Source organism: Culex quinquefasciatus, chromosome 1 (assembly GCF_015732765.1).
Source record: "Culex quinquefasciatus strain JHB chromosome 1, VPISU_Cqui_1.0_pri_paternal, whole genome shotgun sequence".
Classification (NCBI taxonomy): Eukaryota; Metazoa; Arthropoda; class Insecta; order Diptera; family Culicidae; genus Culex; species Culex quinquefasciatus.
This window is the reverse complement of record NC_051861.1, coordinates 72,734,981-72,752,034: the sequence shown is the minus strand read 5'-3', so window position 1 is coordinate 72,752,034 and position 17,054 is coordinate 72,734,981. Positions and strand designations below refer to the sequence as shown.

At 35.9% G+C, this 17,054-nt stretch overlaps 1 protein-coding gene across 1 annotated transcript; it reads right to left on the bottom strand.

Annotated features, from left to right (window-relative positions):
- Positions 1 to 7,871: 7,871 nt before the first annotated feature.
- Positions 7,872 to 11,230, bottom strand: LOC6031440 (protein obstructor-E). The gene is made up of 5 exons (XM_001842193.2): positions 10,943 to 11,230; positions 9,742 to 9,936; positions 9,468 to 9,677; positions 9,193 to 9,406; positions 7,872 to 8,545 (listed from the first exon to the last, which is right to left on the bottom strand). Exons 1-5 carry the CDS (start codon positions 10,986 to 10,988, stop codon positions 8,503 to 8,505), a joined length of 708 nt encoding a protein of 235 aa, XP_001842245.2. The 5' UTR covers positions 10,989 to 11,230; the 3' UTR covers positions 7,872 to 8,502.
- Positions 11,231 to 17,054: the final 5,824 nt, after the last annotated feature.

Here is a 17,054-nt window from a genome sequence, read left to right as displayed (position 1 = left end):
AATGCGAACTTATATCCAAATAATTGATAAAACAAAATGAAGTGTCCGGGTTTCGAAGCGTCCGGGAACTCGAATCATGACGTTATCTAGTTCACTGATAGAAAGGCACATAGCAATATCACATGTTTTGCACATGAATCTACCCCATACGACTTAGTCTGTGAATGTCACGTGAAAATCACTTGAAAATATCCACCGCGCGAACCGGCAAATCTAAATGCAAAACACGTGAGTTTATCATGAAAGCTCACTGGACTTTTGAATGGTGTGCATATTAATTTCAAATGATTTTGTAGTATAAATTGCGTTTGATTTTTGATTGATTACAAAAAAATACGATTATTTTTATTGATACAGAAAATAAATAACAATTACAAATCATTCGAATCAAAACAACCGGACCATCGATCATTTTTTTTACACTTTACACTCCTTGTTTCACTCATTACTTTCCCTAAGAGCAGTTCTCTAGGATTTCGGTCATTCGATTTTTTTTGTATTTTTTAATCCGACTGAAACTTTTTTGGTGCCTTCGGTATGCCCAAAGAAGCCATTTTGCATCATTAGTTTGTCCATATAATTTTCCATACAAATTCGGCAGCTGTCCATACAAAAATGATGTATGAAAATTCAAAAATCTGTATCTTTTGAAGGAATTTTTGATCGATTTGGTGTCTTCGGCAAAGTTGTAGGTATGGATACGGACTACACTGGAAAAATAATACACGGTAAAAAAATTTGGTGATTTTTTATTTAACTTTTATCACTAAAACTTGATTTACAAAAACACTATTTTTAATTTTTTTATTTTTGATATGTTTTAGAAGGCATAAAATGCCAACTTTTCAGAAATTTCAGGTTGTGCAAAAATCACTGACCGAGTTATGAATTTTTAATCAATACTGATTTTTCAAAAATCGAAATTTTGGTCGTAAAATTTTCAACTTCATTTTTCGATGTAAAATCAAATTTGCAATCAAAAGTACTTTACTGAAATTTTGATAAAGTGCACCGTTTTCAAGTTATAGCCATATTTAAGTGACTTTTTGAAAATAGTCGCAGTTTTCATTTTTAAATTAGTGCACATGTTTGCCCAGTTTTGAAAAAATATTTTTGAAAAGCTGAGAAAATTCTCTATATTTTGCTTATTTGGACTTTGTTGATACGACCTTTAGTTGCTGAGATATTGCAATGCAAAGGTTTAAAAACAGGAAAATTGATGTTTTCTAAGTTTCACCCAAACAACCCACCATTTTCTATCGTCAATATCTCAGCAACTAATGGTCCGATTTTCAATGTTAATATATGAAACATTTGTGAAATTTTCCGATCTCTTCGAAAAAATATTTTGGAATTTTCAAATCAAGACTAACATTTCACAAAGGCCAAACATTCAATATTACGCCCTTTTAAAATGTTTGTCTTGATTTGAAAATTCCAAAATATTTTTTCGAAAAGATCGGAAAATTTCACAATTGTTTCATATATTAACATTGAAAATCGGACCATTAGTTGCTGAGATATTGACGATAGAAAATGGTGGGTTGTTTGGGTGAAACTTAGAAAACATCAATTTTCCTGTTTTAAACCTTTGCATTGCAATATCTCAGCAACTAAAGGTCGTATCAACATAGTCCGAATAAGCAAAATATAGAGAATTTTCTCAGCTTTTCAAAAATATTTTTTTCAAAACTGGGCAAACATGTGCACTAATTTAAAAAAATGAAAAACTGCGACTATTTTCAAAAAAGTCACTTAAATATGGCTATAACTTGAAAACGGTGCACTTTATCAAAATTTCAGTAAAGTACTTTTGATTGCAAATTTGATTTTACATCGAAAATGAAGTTGAAAATTTTACGACCAAAATTTCGATTTTTGAAAAATCAGTATTGATTAAAAATTCATAACTCGGTCAGTGATTTTTGCACAACCTGGAAATTTCTGAAAAGTTGGCATTTTATGTCTTCTAAAACATATCAAAAATAAAAAAATTAAAAATAGTGTTTTTTGTAAATCAAGTTTTAGTGATAAAAGTTAAAAAAAAATCACCAAATTTTTTTACCGTGTATTATTTTTCCAGTGTAGTCCGTATCCATACCTACAACTTTGCCGAAGACACCAAATCGATCAAAAATTCCTTCAAAAGATACAGATTTTTGAATTTTCATACATCATTTTTGTATGGACAGCTGCCGAATTTGTATGGAAAATTATATGGACAAACTAATGATGCAAAATGGCTTCTTTGGGCATACCGAAGGCACCAAAAAAGTTTCAGCCGGATTAAAAAATACAAAAATTAAAATTGAAGAAAAAATACCGATTTCGTAGAGAATTGCTCCTAAACAAAAGTGGAATCAACAGTACGGGAGAGTGGGAAGACTTGATCCCCTTTTTTGTATCGCAGATAACTCTGTCAATTTCTCACAAAACTATGAACTTTGCATGAATTGAAAGCTTAAACATTCAACTATGTTTGGCTGATAAGGGTATTTCATCAGAAAAACTCTTCGAATCATGCCAAGCGTTTTAAAAATGTTTTAAACCGGCATTTTCAAAATGTTGGGGATAATTTGATCCCCCTTTCAACTTTTTGAGGAAATCTTAAGCAAACATATTCATCCAAACTTTGAATTTTCTATAAGTTACAGCAATTTTACATTAAACATGTACGTTTGTGTTCAAAATATAACAAGTTTAGCATGCAAAATATTTAAAAACTTAAAGTTTTCTTTTTTAGTCAAAAATTGGGCATGTTTACAAAAGCTGGTAATTTTGTTTACAAAACTTTTGAAAAATGGTTCAAACTGCAGTTAGTTATGAATAACTATACTAAAGGAAACTATGTAAGAAACCCGAGCCTAATTATTTAATCTTTAGGCTGATTCCAGTGACTGTAAAAATGCAGGGATCAAGTCTCCCTAATCACACTTTTTTAAACAATTGATTGTAAAAATAGTATGACGATAAATTTAACGTAAAATGCGTAAGGGTTTTGGAGTTGATATGTTTATCAAACAATTCATGTATCATTTTTTTTTTTGGAATAATTTTTGAGTGTTTTCTACACTTATAAAAACAAAGAAAAAAGATCTCGTGTAAGTTTTTTGCAGCACTTTTTAGAAAAATGTGTGTAACTCAATCAAATTTTTTTTCTTTGTTTTCTACAATGAGTTTTACTCAATTTCGCACAACTTTCTAGAACAAAGCTAATTGTTTTACCCACATGCTGACGAGATACAGGCTTGGGATCAAGTGTCTCCGGGGATCAAGTCTCCCCACTCTCCCCTACACGTTCGGCGTCGACGGCAGTTTACTGGTAGCAGATTCCGGTAACGCTTGTGGTGGTAGCGCTGCATCACCGGGAACCGTTTCTTGGAGCCGTGGAACTGCTTGATGGCAGTTCTTGGAGGCCTCCACCGACTCGACCTTGATGATCTTGATCGTGTTGTGTGTTCCGGAACGCGAATCGTACCGCAGCTAGATGCCGACGTTTCTGGTTCAATCGACAAATTCAGCGTCAGTGCTGAGAAAAAACGAATTCAGAAGCCAACCCTTCGCTGGAGTTTTATTTCCTGAAAATTCATGGTTGAATGTTAGTTCTAGTACGATTAAATTTTACACAAAATTATGAATTAAATCGACAAATTCGACAAAAGAAATCGCAAATTGGACTGTCTTCGTCTGTCGTCATGTTACGAATAAGGAATTTTTCATCAAACAACTTCAAAGACCATACCTTTCTATCTGTGTTTTTCACTTTGAAATGCATAGAATTAAAATTGAGAAAATTGAAGTTGTTAGTGTTTTTTTTTCAATCAGCCTTAATTTTTCAACTAACGATTCCTCAGCAAATATTGGTTCAATTTTCAGTATTAACAATGGATTTTATGAAATTTATGTGAAATTTTCCACTTTTTCGAATAAAACTCATTTCGAATAAAAATATCATTCGAATAATAACATTGACCTACAAAAATTGACAAAAATTACTGCGCAGGCTTAACTCGAGAGGAAGCATGAAGTTTGGGGTCCCCAGAAACACGTTCACTTCGCATTTTCAAAAATATTTAGTCAGGGCCGAATGTCCATGGATTTTCTCCAAAGTTTGTCTGGAGAATTAGGGGCGGTTCGTCGCTGTTGTGTACAATCCAAACATTACATGCAATATGTGGGAGTAGCGAACATCACTGATTCTCCATACAAACTTTGGAGAAAAACCAATTGCTCATACTTATTGTGGAAAATATTTCTCTTGCCGTTAATTCGCAACCAAATTTGTCATCACTGAAACTACAGGCATTAAATGATAATTGTGTAATGGTAACTTCCGGGACTAAAATGCGCTGCAGATGCAGTGTGTTTATAATGGAGTGTTTATAATCAAGGTATATAATCTTTAAATATCTGTACACTTTTGCAGTCCTTCTATCTAGTTCACTTATTTTTAACCATAAAAAAATACTTCCTTCCATTCACATTATTTTGAAGTAAGAGGGGAAGGGGGAGACTTGATCCCTAGCCTGTATCTCGTTGCTTTGTTCTAGAAAGTTGTGTGAAATTGACTCAAACTCATTGTGGAAGAACACAGAAAAAAATGTTCGGATTTAGTTACACACATTTTTTTCTAAAAAGCTCTGCAAAAAATCTCCAAGAGATCTTTTTCCTTTGATTAGATATGTTTAGAAAACACTTAAAATTTACTCAAAAATATATTGTTTATACATGAGTTGTTTGATTTACTTATCAACTAAAAAACCCACACGCATTTAAAGTTAAATTAATCGTCATACTAGTTTTATAACCAATTGGTTTAAGAAGTGCAATCAGGGAGACTTAATCCCTGCATTTTTACAGTTACTTGAATCAGCCTCAAGCTTAATTTATTGATTTGACATTTCGTACATGGTTTTCTTTAGTATAGTTGTAGATGATTGTCTGCAGTTTGAACCATTTTTCATTATTTTGTAAACCCAAATTTCATGCTTTTGTAAACATGTTCATGGCTTTTTAATATTTTACATACGGGACCATCCATAAACCACGTGGACACTTTTTTGAAATCTCAACATTTTCCATACAAAACAAATATTTTTTGTATGGAGCGTGAACAATCGCTAGATTTTTGTAAGAATTTAAGAGAGTTATGTGCGTTACAAAAAGGGGATCAAGTCTCCCACTCTCCCTATATTAAGGATATTGGCAGCAGTATCCCTGCTAGTTATGGTTCTCCTGACAAGTGACGGTAGTTAAATCCATACACTGGATTTTTATGAACTGCTTATGAAGGTGACATTTTGATCCAAGTGTAAAGCAATAATTTACTTTGTTATTAATTACTTAATTAAGGAATTGTGATACAGTAGATACATAAGTTCAGCAGGTTATGGCAGAGTCTCTTTTATTCTCGTTTTGGAATGTCGACATAAACTGTAAAACGCATCAGATCGCACTTGCTTAGATAGCTAAGCTTTTAAGGATATCACAGTCGATAGGAAATGATGAAAAGATGATGGCGTTTATCAAATGAGATCACAGTTGAGATAGAAGCCACATAAAGTTAGGTGTGCTGAAGGATTACCACGAGTATAATTCTAAAATACGTAGTATAAAGCATAAAGAGAATAGATAAAACATATTTGCAAAAAAAATGTGCTTTTGATTGAATGTTCCATCGAAAAGCGAGATATGTAAAAGAAGGATCAGACGAAGACGAAAAAGATAGAAGCCAAGATAGTGAAGGAGTAATATTAAAGATAAAGTAAGTAATGACAAAAGTCGAAAAACAGATAGAATAGAACAAACTCTAGATGGATAAACAAATGGAAGGTAGTTGTAGTGGAAAAAAAAAAGTTTAGGAGGAGGTATAGTCACTGGTATATTGACGGTTATTTTATTAGAAAATCAATAGTTTTGATTATATCAGAATCAATAGAAAAAGATAGTGACATTTGGAGAAGGTAAAAGAGGAGAAATGGGAAAAAGTGTAAATTTAAATTGCATACGAAAGAAAAGACGACCAAAAAGAAAAAAGGACTAAAGAATAGGTAACGCTAGAGTAAGGTTGATGTTGAAAAAAGAAAAGAAATAGAAACAAATAGCAAAAATGAAGAATAAAACGGGAGGCAGCATTCATATGAAAAAGTATGAAAGAAAGGACTGTCACTTGTGTACATGTTTTTTTAAATTGGAAAAGGAATTATGTTTGATAGGGATCACAATAAAAGAAAGAACTAGTAAAATTTAAAGAATGGAGAAGAAAACATGTGAAGAATGTAAAAAAAGCGTTTCAGGAATAGGAATTTCATTTTAAGAGAAGAAGTTATGGAATAGAAAAAAAGAGAAGATATTTAAAAGGCAAACGAACAGTAAACAAGAGTTGATAGCAGAAAAAGATGTAAGAACATAGTTATGAAGTGGGGTGATGGATAGTAGATAAGAAAAAGTTATAAAGTAATTCAGGCAAGGATAGCTAAACAGAATAATTCAACGATGTAGAGGGATCGATAAGAAAAAGTTATAAAGTAATTCGGGCAAGGATAGTTAAACAGAATATTTCAATAGATTAAATAGAGAAAGAGAGAGTTAGAGAGAGAGAGAGAGAGAGAGAGAGAGAGAGAGAGAGAGAGAGAGAGAGAAGAAGAAGTAAAGTTCAAGGTAAAGAATAAAAAACCAACAGAAAAGTGAATGGTGGAACAGTAATAAGATAAAGTAAAGATGTGGTTGGTAGTTTACAGAGGTTAAAAAAAATAGTGATAAAGAAATGAAAAGAGAAAGTCATTTCAATAGAACACATAAAAAAGGCTAAGGTATATAAGTGAACTCCAGTTTTATATTTGGGAAAACAAGTACAATTGATAAATTTGGTAGGGAAAGAATAAAGATATCGTAGAAAAGTGAAAGAAGTTACAGTAATTAGACTAATTAAAGATGTAGTTTATAGTAGTTACATTGAAACAAATTGTGATGCAGAAAAGAAAAAAAGAAAGAGATTTAAATAAAGTAGATAAACGGTGGCAAAGGATAAGAACTAAACTCAGGCTTACTTAAAATTCAAAGGTAAAAGTGAAAATTACAAAAGAAAAGTAAAATACATAAAGATGAAGTAGAAAAGTGAAAGAAGGAACAGTTATTAGATAAAGTAAAGTTGAAGTTTTAGTTTACAGCAAAAAATTGAGAGCGAAGAAGAAAAGAAAAGAAAAGGAAATTTGAGTAAAACTCTATATGGTGCAATTAAACTTAAAGAAGAGATCGGAAACAAGAGTATAAGTATAAAGTTGAAGTTTAAAATAGAACAGTTAGAAAATCAAACAAACAGGAAAGACTAAGAAGAAATAGAATCTAAGACTAAAGAGAAACAGAAAATTAGAATCTTTGTTTAGTTGTTAAAACATAACATGTAAGAGATGAAAATATAAAGGACAAGGTCAAAATAGAAAGATAACAGTGTAAAGTCTATGTGTCGAAGAAAATAGCAAAGTGATACAGTAGAAACAAAAAAGAGGGTTGAACAAGAAAAAAGTACTAGAGAAATGATAGAAATAATAGAATAATACCAGGAAAATTTCAAAAATGTGTACGATGAAATTGGATTGATAATAGAAAAAAGCGATCTAAGTAATAGAGTTAAAATTAGAAGAATTATTATAAGATGGATTTCACATAGAACAAATATTCAAAAGATTGAGATGGGTACACTAAAGTTAAAAAATAGTATAAGTGGTTTTTGTGAATAGAGTAGATAGAAAAACAAAAGAAAAAAAAACTTATTTTAAAAGGAAACGAATAGAAGAAAAACACAATTTGAATCAAAATAAAACAGCTGAAAAATCGCTGAAATTGTTAAAAAAAAGCATTGATGTTAAGAAAACACAATAAGAAATTGTTTGTGAAGTACTGAACCAAGTTCTAAATTATTTGATGATTAAGAATTTATCGTAAGATGTTGAAAAGATTATCATAGAACAGAGAAATCATAGATGATTTCAAAGTAGGCATGCGAGAAAGGTGTACGCAAGGGTGGAAACAAACAGCTGCAGGTGGAAAAGAATCAGATGATCGTTACAGAAAATGAGTTGCTACAGGTGAAGAAGGCGTTTTCAGGAAGGATTGTAGCATGCATTTTGTTTTCTTTTTTTGTTGTTGTTGGAGTTTGTGAAATGATCTCACCAAGGTGATGTTGTAAAGGGGGTTAGTCAATCGGGAAAGGAAAGAGTAGAGGTTAAGATTTTTTTTGAAAGATTTGATTGTTAATAGATTTTTTGTTCTCTACGTGTACAAGGTACGGTTTAGTTCTAGGAGATTTAAAATGTTTACGCTTGAAATCACAAATCGATACGTTATCGTTTTAAGCTGAGTATTTGTCTCAGAAGGCAAATTTGTTGTTGTTTGTTTAGTCTCATCTGTGGACAGTCCTATCGGTGTAGGTGTCACCATTCATTGCGCACTCATCGCATCGCACTCGCACTCACACATGGCAGTTACAACTCTCTCACTTGTTTAGTGAGTCCTCTTTTCGTCATCGTCCTTGTACCAGTCTTTGCTGTAAAGAGATAAGATAGAAACGTTGTTGAGTAATATGTTTCGATGACAACGGAAACGCATGGTGTTTTGTGGATAGTGAGAAACACCAAGCGTTATGAGTTTTAAGACACTAGAGCGGCTCAAACGAATATGAAATTTACATATGAAAAGGGGATACTTTACGAGCCTAATTTCGAAATTTTGCTATTCAGAGTTTAAGTTTTATTGACCTTATGCAGTTAAATGTCCATCAATATTGATTTCAACATTGAAATTGTAAATCGCGAACGTTAGCTACTACGTATTTACAGTAAAACGTCTGTTGTCTGACAGACATTTTTTAGAATTGAAGGTGGTGTATGTTTTGTTCCTATAAGCTAGGTATAAAGGGACATTTTCAATTGGAACTGGAACAAACCATCATGGCGACTGTATTAAAGTTTTACCTAATACCGGTGTCCGCCATGTTAAAATGACGATTTCTATAATGGCTTCATCAATAAAGTACGTCACGCTAAAATCGGCCAAAATTTACCCCCCCCCCCTTTGTAACGCTTTTCCTATACTTATAACATGCGATGTCACACTTGCTCAGACCCCCCCTCTCCCCCAAGAGCGTGACATACTTTATGGATGACGCCTAAACTTAAAAGCAAGAATCCTTACCATTCCGGAACATTGTCCGGGGTGTCACAGCGTTGGACGTCCTCGTTGTAGACGAGGCCAGAATCGCACTGTCCGGCGCGTGGTTCAATGCCATTCAGGCAGTAGTAGAACCGGGAGCAGTCGCTCGGGTGCGGGTAGTTGGGATGGGTGATGATCTGACCGTTCTTGTCCGTGCGGGTCTCCTTGGGGCACATGAAGCCGTCGCTCAGTTTCTCTGTGTAGGATGGTGGTGTGTTCCGGTTAGAGTCATGGGTTTCTGGACTATGGGTACTTACTGTTGCTGTTGCTACCGCATCCAACGCGACCGGCAATATCGGCCCAGGCGCAGTTTCCGGTCTTTTCGTCGAAGTGCAGCCCTCCCATGCAGTTCATCTCCAGCTCTTCGCCGTTGATGCAGCTGTAGAAAATGTTGCAGATCGCGGGATCCGGATGGGAGAAGAATCCATTCTTGCGGGGACAGAACTCCGAGGTTCCCTGAGGTTCCTCTGTAATGGTGAATTTGGTATTAAGATGGCGCCAAGATTTCAGAATGTTTGCAAAAGTACTTACGAAGTTCCAAACGGTCTCCACAGTCAACGTTGAAGGGTTGGTCGCACTTGTTTACCAGCTTGATCGTAGGATCGAACACGAGACCATCAGGGCATATTTTTTCCGTGGCCACACCCTCATCGCACTCGTAGTATTTGTCGCACTGGATGGGATCCTCGAACTGACCTCGACTCTTGGGGCATTTGAACTGTGCATCTGGGGGGAGAGCAAAGAAAAGCCATACCATAAGCAAATTGGTAAAATGTCATAGCACTATGAAATGTAGGTTGCATTGCATAACTTTCAAGACGACCATGGATCGATGTGGGGAAATGCGAAGGTGAGCGATTATGAAAATGTGCCTCAATTAACATATCTCGAAATAGGGCCGGTCTCAGCACCGAAATCTTCACAGATGCAGCATCCACATCAGGCGGTTGCAAAACATGATCTGAGGCACGATTTGAATTTCAAAACCAGTTTCACATTTTGCAGAGCGAAGCACAAAGCGCCAGAAACTGTTACAAGGCTTTTCGCCTTCTGACACGACGGCTTGACAAACTGGTTAACCTTTCGACTTGGATCGATTTGCCTTCGCCGTCGTGGCGTGCAAAGCCACAAAGTTAAGCCTTATTCGTGGCTCGCTCAAACCTAAACACGAGGCGTTGGAACAAACGACTTACTCTGAGTCTCACAAGCGACGAACCCGCACTAATTGCACTTTGAAAAAATAACTAGCACCGAACTTTACACACACGATATGAAACCAACATTCTTGGTGGACTGCGAGCGGTCAAGTGAGGTCCGACTCAACGATCGTCACCTTCTTTTATAGCTTTTTATTGCCATCAGTGTGGCGGTAACTCTCACTTTCAAGCAGCACATAAGAAGCCTTCACTTTAGTTTCGCTTGGGGTTGACACAATTCACCACCCCAGTGGTTTGTGTCGTGTCTCACTATTATGCATTCACAAATGACCTCCTTTTTTGGGGGGAGGGCCTACGGTGGAACCCGTTTCTTCAGGGCAAGTCACGCAACCCGCAACGTGACAGAAACAAGCCCGTTGAAAGTAAGAGTTAAACTGGTTCACCGAGGTGCACTCTTTATAAGGGAAATAAACATGAAATCACAGATAAACAGATTAATAACTGTAATTAGCGGACTTTAGATTCTCCCAAAACTGTTAGAACTTTAGCGTCTTCTTGTCTGTGATGAAACTTACGTGCAACAGCAACCGCGCATGCGACTACTAGAACAATCGCCTTCATGATTCTTAAACTTTGTCCGACGGCAGCGGCTCACGACCAAAACTAGAACGTTGTGTTCTTCGAAGGTTCTGGCAACAGAACTTGTAACGCAGAGGTCTCCACTTGTGAGCCTCTTTGTTCTGCGAGGTTCTAGCTCTACTGACTAGTCTGGTGTTCAGCGTGTGCCCAAACAGCCCAAAAGTTGACGGTAAACTACGGCGCGAAGGTGATGAGACTCTCACTTTTGTCGACTCCCTTCCGTGATCGGCCGGCTTGGTCTCTATGTAGAGTTGGGTTGGGCAACAAGCACACAACAAGGAGAGCTGCTGAAGTTGCTGCGCCGTAGGAAAAAACCGTCGTCGAACCAGAAAACTCACTACCAATGAACACGAGTGTGCGCTTGAGAGGGAGGAAAGAAATGGATTATTTCCTTCTCTCACTATTATTAATATTAGCGAGGTTTATTGTTCTTTTGATTATTTGTGTGCAAGTGATAGACAAGTATTGTATGCCAGACTGGTTAATTAAGTTTGGGTCATTCCAGCTCAAACGCCGGATTAACCCACCATTTTCTAATGTCGATATCTCAGCAACTAATGGTCCGACTTTCAATGTTAAAATATGAAACATTCGTGAAATTTTCCGATCTTTTCGAAAAAAAAATATTTAAATCAAGACTAACATTTAGTTGCTGAGATATCGACGTTAGAAAATGGTGGGTTGTTTGGGTGAGACTTAGAAAACATCAATTTTCCTGCTTTTTAAACCTTTGCATGGCAATATCTCAGCAACTAAAGGTCGTATCAACAAAATTCAAAAAATCAAAATATATAGATATTTTCTCAGCCTTTCAAAAAAATTTTTTTCAGAAGTGGGCAAACATGTGCACTAATTCAAAAAAATGGAAAACTGCGACTATTTTCAAAAAGTTTACCTAAAAATGGCTATAACTTGAAAACGGTGCACATTATAAAAATTTCTCAATAGTAGTTTATGCAACAAGTTGCAAAAAGAGGATTTTTTCAGCACGAGTCGTACATTTATCCAACGAGGTTCACCGAGTTGGATAAATACGAAGAGTGCTGAAAAAATCAAGTTTTGCAACGAGTTCCATACAACATTTTTTGCAATTCCAAAAAACACACACTGAGTGAAATTTTATGTCAAATTTTCATGTATTTTGTCAATAAATCGTTTAAATAAAAAAAATGTTGAAAAGTGTTACTTTTCGAAACAAGTGCTGAAAAGTTCAACTTTTCAGCACCCATTTGAGTGCTGAAAAGTAGAACTTTTTAGCATTGATTTTGAAAAGGGTTGCTATTCGATTCTGTTATTTTTGGTACAGAAAAGTAGGCTATTTCGTCGTTCAAGAATGACAGGAAAAGTGAGTAGTTTCACGACGGAATTGCAAAAAAATACTTGTTGATTGCAAATTTGATTTTACATCGCAATTTTTTGCGACCAATATTTCGATTTTTTGAAAAAATCAGTATTGATTCGAAAATTCATACAGTCATCCCTCATATTCGGAACAGATCGGCCAATGTTCAAAAAATCATAACAAATCGGTAATTGAACTTAATGATTCGCTTTTACCTACATTTGAAAGCTTTTCATGCGATCTTTCGAATGCTGTATCGAACAACTGCAAATTTTTACTTTTATATCAAGTTTTTGAAGGAAAACTTTGACCCTTGAAATCCACTTATTCGGAACACTTTTTTCTTACGGATGTAAACAAACTTTGGATCTCTCCAGGAGTACATATTTGTAACATAATAATGACTTCACACACTGCAACCAGTGAAACTCAAGCTTAGTGATGTTTTATCCATGGTCTGATAACTTTTTTTTGTGAAAATATCAGTTTAATTCGCGTGTTTCACAATTGTGGGAGGCACAATAACATCCCACAATCATGGAACAGGCAATTTGGAGGCAGTGTTTTGCTGCTCTGGATAAAATAGTCTTTAAGTGAAGTTTTTTTTTCAAAAAGTACTACTTTTACTGGTGAAATAGCAAGAAAATATCCAAATAAAGGTCCTAAAAATAGTAGGGTCGAGAGAAAAGCTGCATTTGGCATTCTATTGACAAATTATCACTAAAGTGTTCCGAATATGTGGGATGACTGTACCTCGGTCAAAGATTTTTTGCACAACCTGGAAATTTCTGAAAATTTGGCATTTTATGTCCCCTAATCAAAAAAAAAAAAAATAGTGTTTTTTTGCAAATCAAGTTTTAGTGACAAAAAGTTAAATAAAAACACCAAATTTTTTCTTTCGTGTATCATTTTTTTCCAGTGTAGTCCACATCCATACCTACAACTTTGCCGAAGACACCATATCGATCAAAAAATTCCTTCAAAAGATACAGATTTTTGAATTTTCATGTATCTTGTTTGTAATGGACAGCTGCCAAATTTGTATGGAAATTTATATGGACAAAATAATGATTTAAAATGGCTTCTTTGGGCATACCAAAGGCTCCAAAAAAGTTTCAGCCTGATTAAAAAATACCAAAATTAAAATTAAAAAAAATCGATTTTGTAGAGAATTGCTCAGTTGTGCCATTTTAGTCATTTATAAGATTATGAGATTTTAAATGAATTCTCATAAAAAAATGATTTAGTCGAGCTTTTTTTCTAAGCTTGATACTAGTTGAATAGATTGCTACGGTAGTGTGCCACGGTAAAATAAAAATATATACAAGGTTTGCTTTTCAGTCGCCGAGATTGCATATTCTTTAGCGACGGTGGCATTCCACAATGCACCGTTGTTGCTACGACACTCACAGCTCGGCGCCAATTAGACACACCAACGCCATCCCAACACTGAGTGCGATATGGGTGGATTGAACTCTAAAGAAAAACTATTTTTTTGTTTTATTTGTTTTATTGAACGCACAACTTTTTCAATTTATTTGTTTTTTTGTTAATGAATGTGTATACTTTTAGTGGGGGTGACATCGGGTCTGGGGGGTGAGATTGAGTCAAAGTGTTTTTTTTTACGGATTTGACCATTTCTCAGGTTTTTCTCAATGAAACTAAATTCTGTTAAAAGGGTTGTGTTGGGGACATCTTAAGATGACTTCGCTGAAAAAATCTCGTTCCTAGAACAAATCCTATTATTTTGGCAGCTGTCTAAAGTTGAGGTACGTTTTTGACCAAAAATTACATCTCGAAAAAACATTTTTCCAATACTTTTTTGAGTCAATTTTCAAACTATTGGTATTTAAAGTAGTGTTCATCAAAATAGATTTTGATAAATTAAGATGATTTTTAAGTCCATATTTTCATAACTTTGCTTGCTGTAAAATGTGGAAAAACACCAAAAAACCATCGAATTTTAAACAAAACAGAATATTTAGGACAAATTTAACCCAATGCGCACCTTTCCTCAACCACCAAGGGTTTTGTAGCCGTTTGGTTGGTGTGATCGAACAAACCACAGACAAAACGTTGAAGTGGCGGCGGTGGCGCTCTACGCTAATGAGGGGGTAAGAAAGAGTAACACTTAGGCCGACAATAAAAGCGAAAACTTAAGCTAAGAACCGTTTCCGTAAGGGAATGTAGTGGCGGTATGTGATCAATTTAACTAAATTTTTGATCCACTACTGACCTAATTTTTGGTCTCACCATGCTTACGCAACTGACCACTTTGTGTAGGGAATTGAGTTCAAGGATTGTTCCATCGATTCGAACCGCCACTATTTTGGCCGACCAGATGCGTTTTAAATTTCTAGAGCGAATATGACGCAGCGGTCGCTACTTGCGGCAACAAGCTTTATGTTCTAAAAAAAAGTTAAATGAAAGCTCCAGCAGCGTGCAAATGATGATATGCATATCGTTATTGCGTGATCTACTTTACAATTGAATTCAATTTTTTGGTGAATGCGCTTGCATATCAGTTTCATGCAATCACATGCTCTCAATTGGCAAACTTTTGCACATGTACTTATGTACATACAAGACAAAGTAGAGCATGTTCCGGCTTTATGCAATTTCCTTGTCCAATTTACAGGCTCTTAACTTCGGAGCAGCTGTAGAAAATCAATCTCAGATGACTATTTTTAAGTACAGAGCAAGTTCGCTAATCGAACTTTGATTCCAAATGTTTACTAATAAGAATATACTAAAATTTAATGCTTTAAAATCAGTACACGTTCATGCAAATTCACGCACTATGCAGCTAAATATATTTTTTAGTCGAATTAGCGAATTATTTCAGTATTCAACGTTGAGTCATAGAAAACTCGCCATAACCTGGAATTTTTACAAACTCTTGTTAGATAGAATCAGTTTAAGAACGTGTTTTATGTACATAAAGTAAGTGAATGGACAAACAAGTTTGCTCCACAATTTCCGTGACAAAAAGTGAGTGTCAAAGTTATCATGAAACGAAATAAAAGCTGTTTGTCTTATGCAGGGCTGTGGAGTCGCAGTCAGAGCCGGATTCGGTGAAGTCGGGTCTATTCGAAGCGCGGTGGATAGCGGCTTCGGCTGCCGATCCCTGAGTTGCTTTAGGGCGCGGATTCGATTCCCGCCTTATCCTCCTGGCCTTCTATCGGATGGGGAAGTAAAACGTCGGTCCATTTGCGTAAAAGAGGTTTTGGGTGACTCACCAGTCACCACACATAACCTTCGGACGCCTAGAAATGAGCAGAAACTTGATAACCCGGAGATGGAGTTGGAGTCGGAGTTATCTTAAATTTAACATATTTTTTCAGTATTTGCTATAAAATAGCTTAATTTACAAAACTTCTTATATTCCTAATTGTTTTTCAAGTGGCATGCGCTGTGTGGCCATTTTTATTTTTTAAAGAGATCTATGATCACTAAATGATAACCTGTTAACCTTCCTACGGTATTGGGGTCCTTTTCGGCCTTTTTGAAAATTTAATTTGCCATAACTTTTGCTATATACATGCTAAAGCCTTGAAATTTTCTGACATTAAATTTATAGTATAAATACACATTTCACAAAACAAACAAACCTTGGACGACCCCTAGGGGAGCGTCCATAAAAAAAGTTACTTTAAAGGTATTGGGGTCCTTTTCGACCCCAAACTTTAAAAATCATCAAAAATCCAGTTTTTGACCGATTCCGGTTCTTTTGGTCACAAACGAAAGCTTAGAACGTCCTTTCCGAAACCGACCTGGAAAACCGGATTTGGTCACTGTGGCCACCGGGAATCGGCTACAACCGAAAAAGGACCTTTTGAGACACCAACTTTGACGACCTGTATCTCCGGCAAATTTCAACCAATCAGGATGCTCCGGGTTGCATTCGACAGGTATTTACCTGTACTTTGACCACAAATATTAATATCAGGGCCAGGTGACCTACCCGTTCCGGAAATCCGGAACATCCGAAAAGTTCATGTGTTCCTGTTTTCACATATATGTGATACCAATACTCTCATGATAGTTGAAATTGATCCATAAAACTTACTTAAAACACAATACACGATTGCCAGAACCACTCTGGAGTGTTAGTGGCCACTTCCGGGTAACCTGGAACCGGTTCCCGGGTACCCGATGAACGGCCAACTTGACTTTTTCGGTGAAAACCCATCATGTTGCACATCAAACTCCATGAAATTGAAAGATATGTCCATATTTGGTAATGCCGTTGTTCGCTGAGCCATCCTGGCCAATCTGGAACCGGTTACCGGTGGCCCCTTGGGGACACTTCCGGAATATGAGAGAAACCCTATCATCCGACATATCAAACTTCATGAAATTGAAAGATATGTCAATTTACGGTCATGCCGTTGTTCGCTGACCCATTCCGGCTAATCTGGAACCGGTTACCGGTGGCCCCTTGGGGACACTTCCGGAATATGAGAGAAACCCTATCATCCGACATATCAAACTTCATGAAATTGAAAGATATGTCAATTTACGGTCATGCCGTTGTTCGCTGACCCATTCTGGCCAATCTGGAGCCGGTTACCGGTGGCCCCTTGGGGACACTTCCGGAATATGAGAGAAACACTATCATCCGACATATCAAACTTCATAAAATTGAAAGATATGTCAAATTACGGTCATGCCGTTGTTCGCTGACCCATTCTGGCCAATCTGGA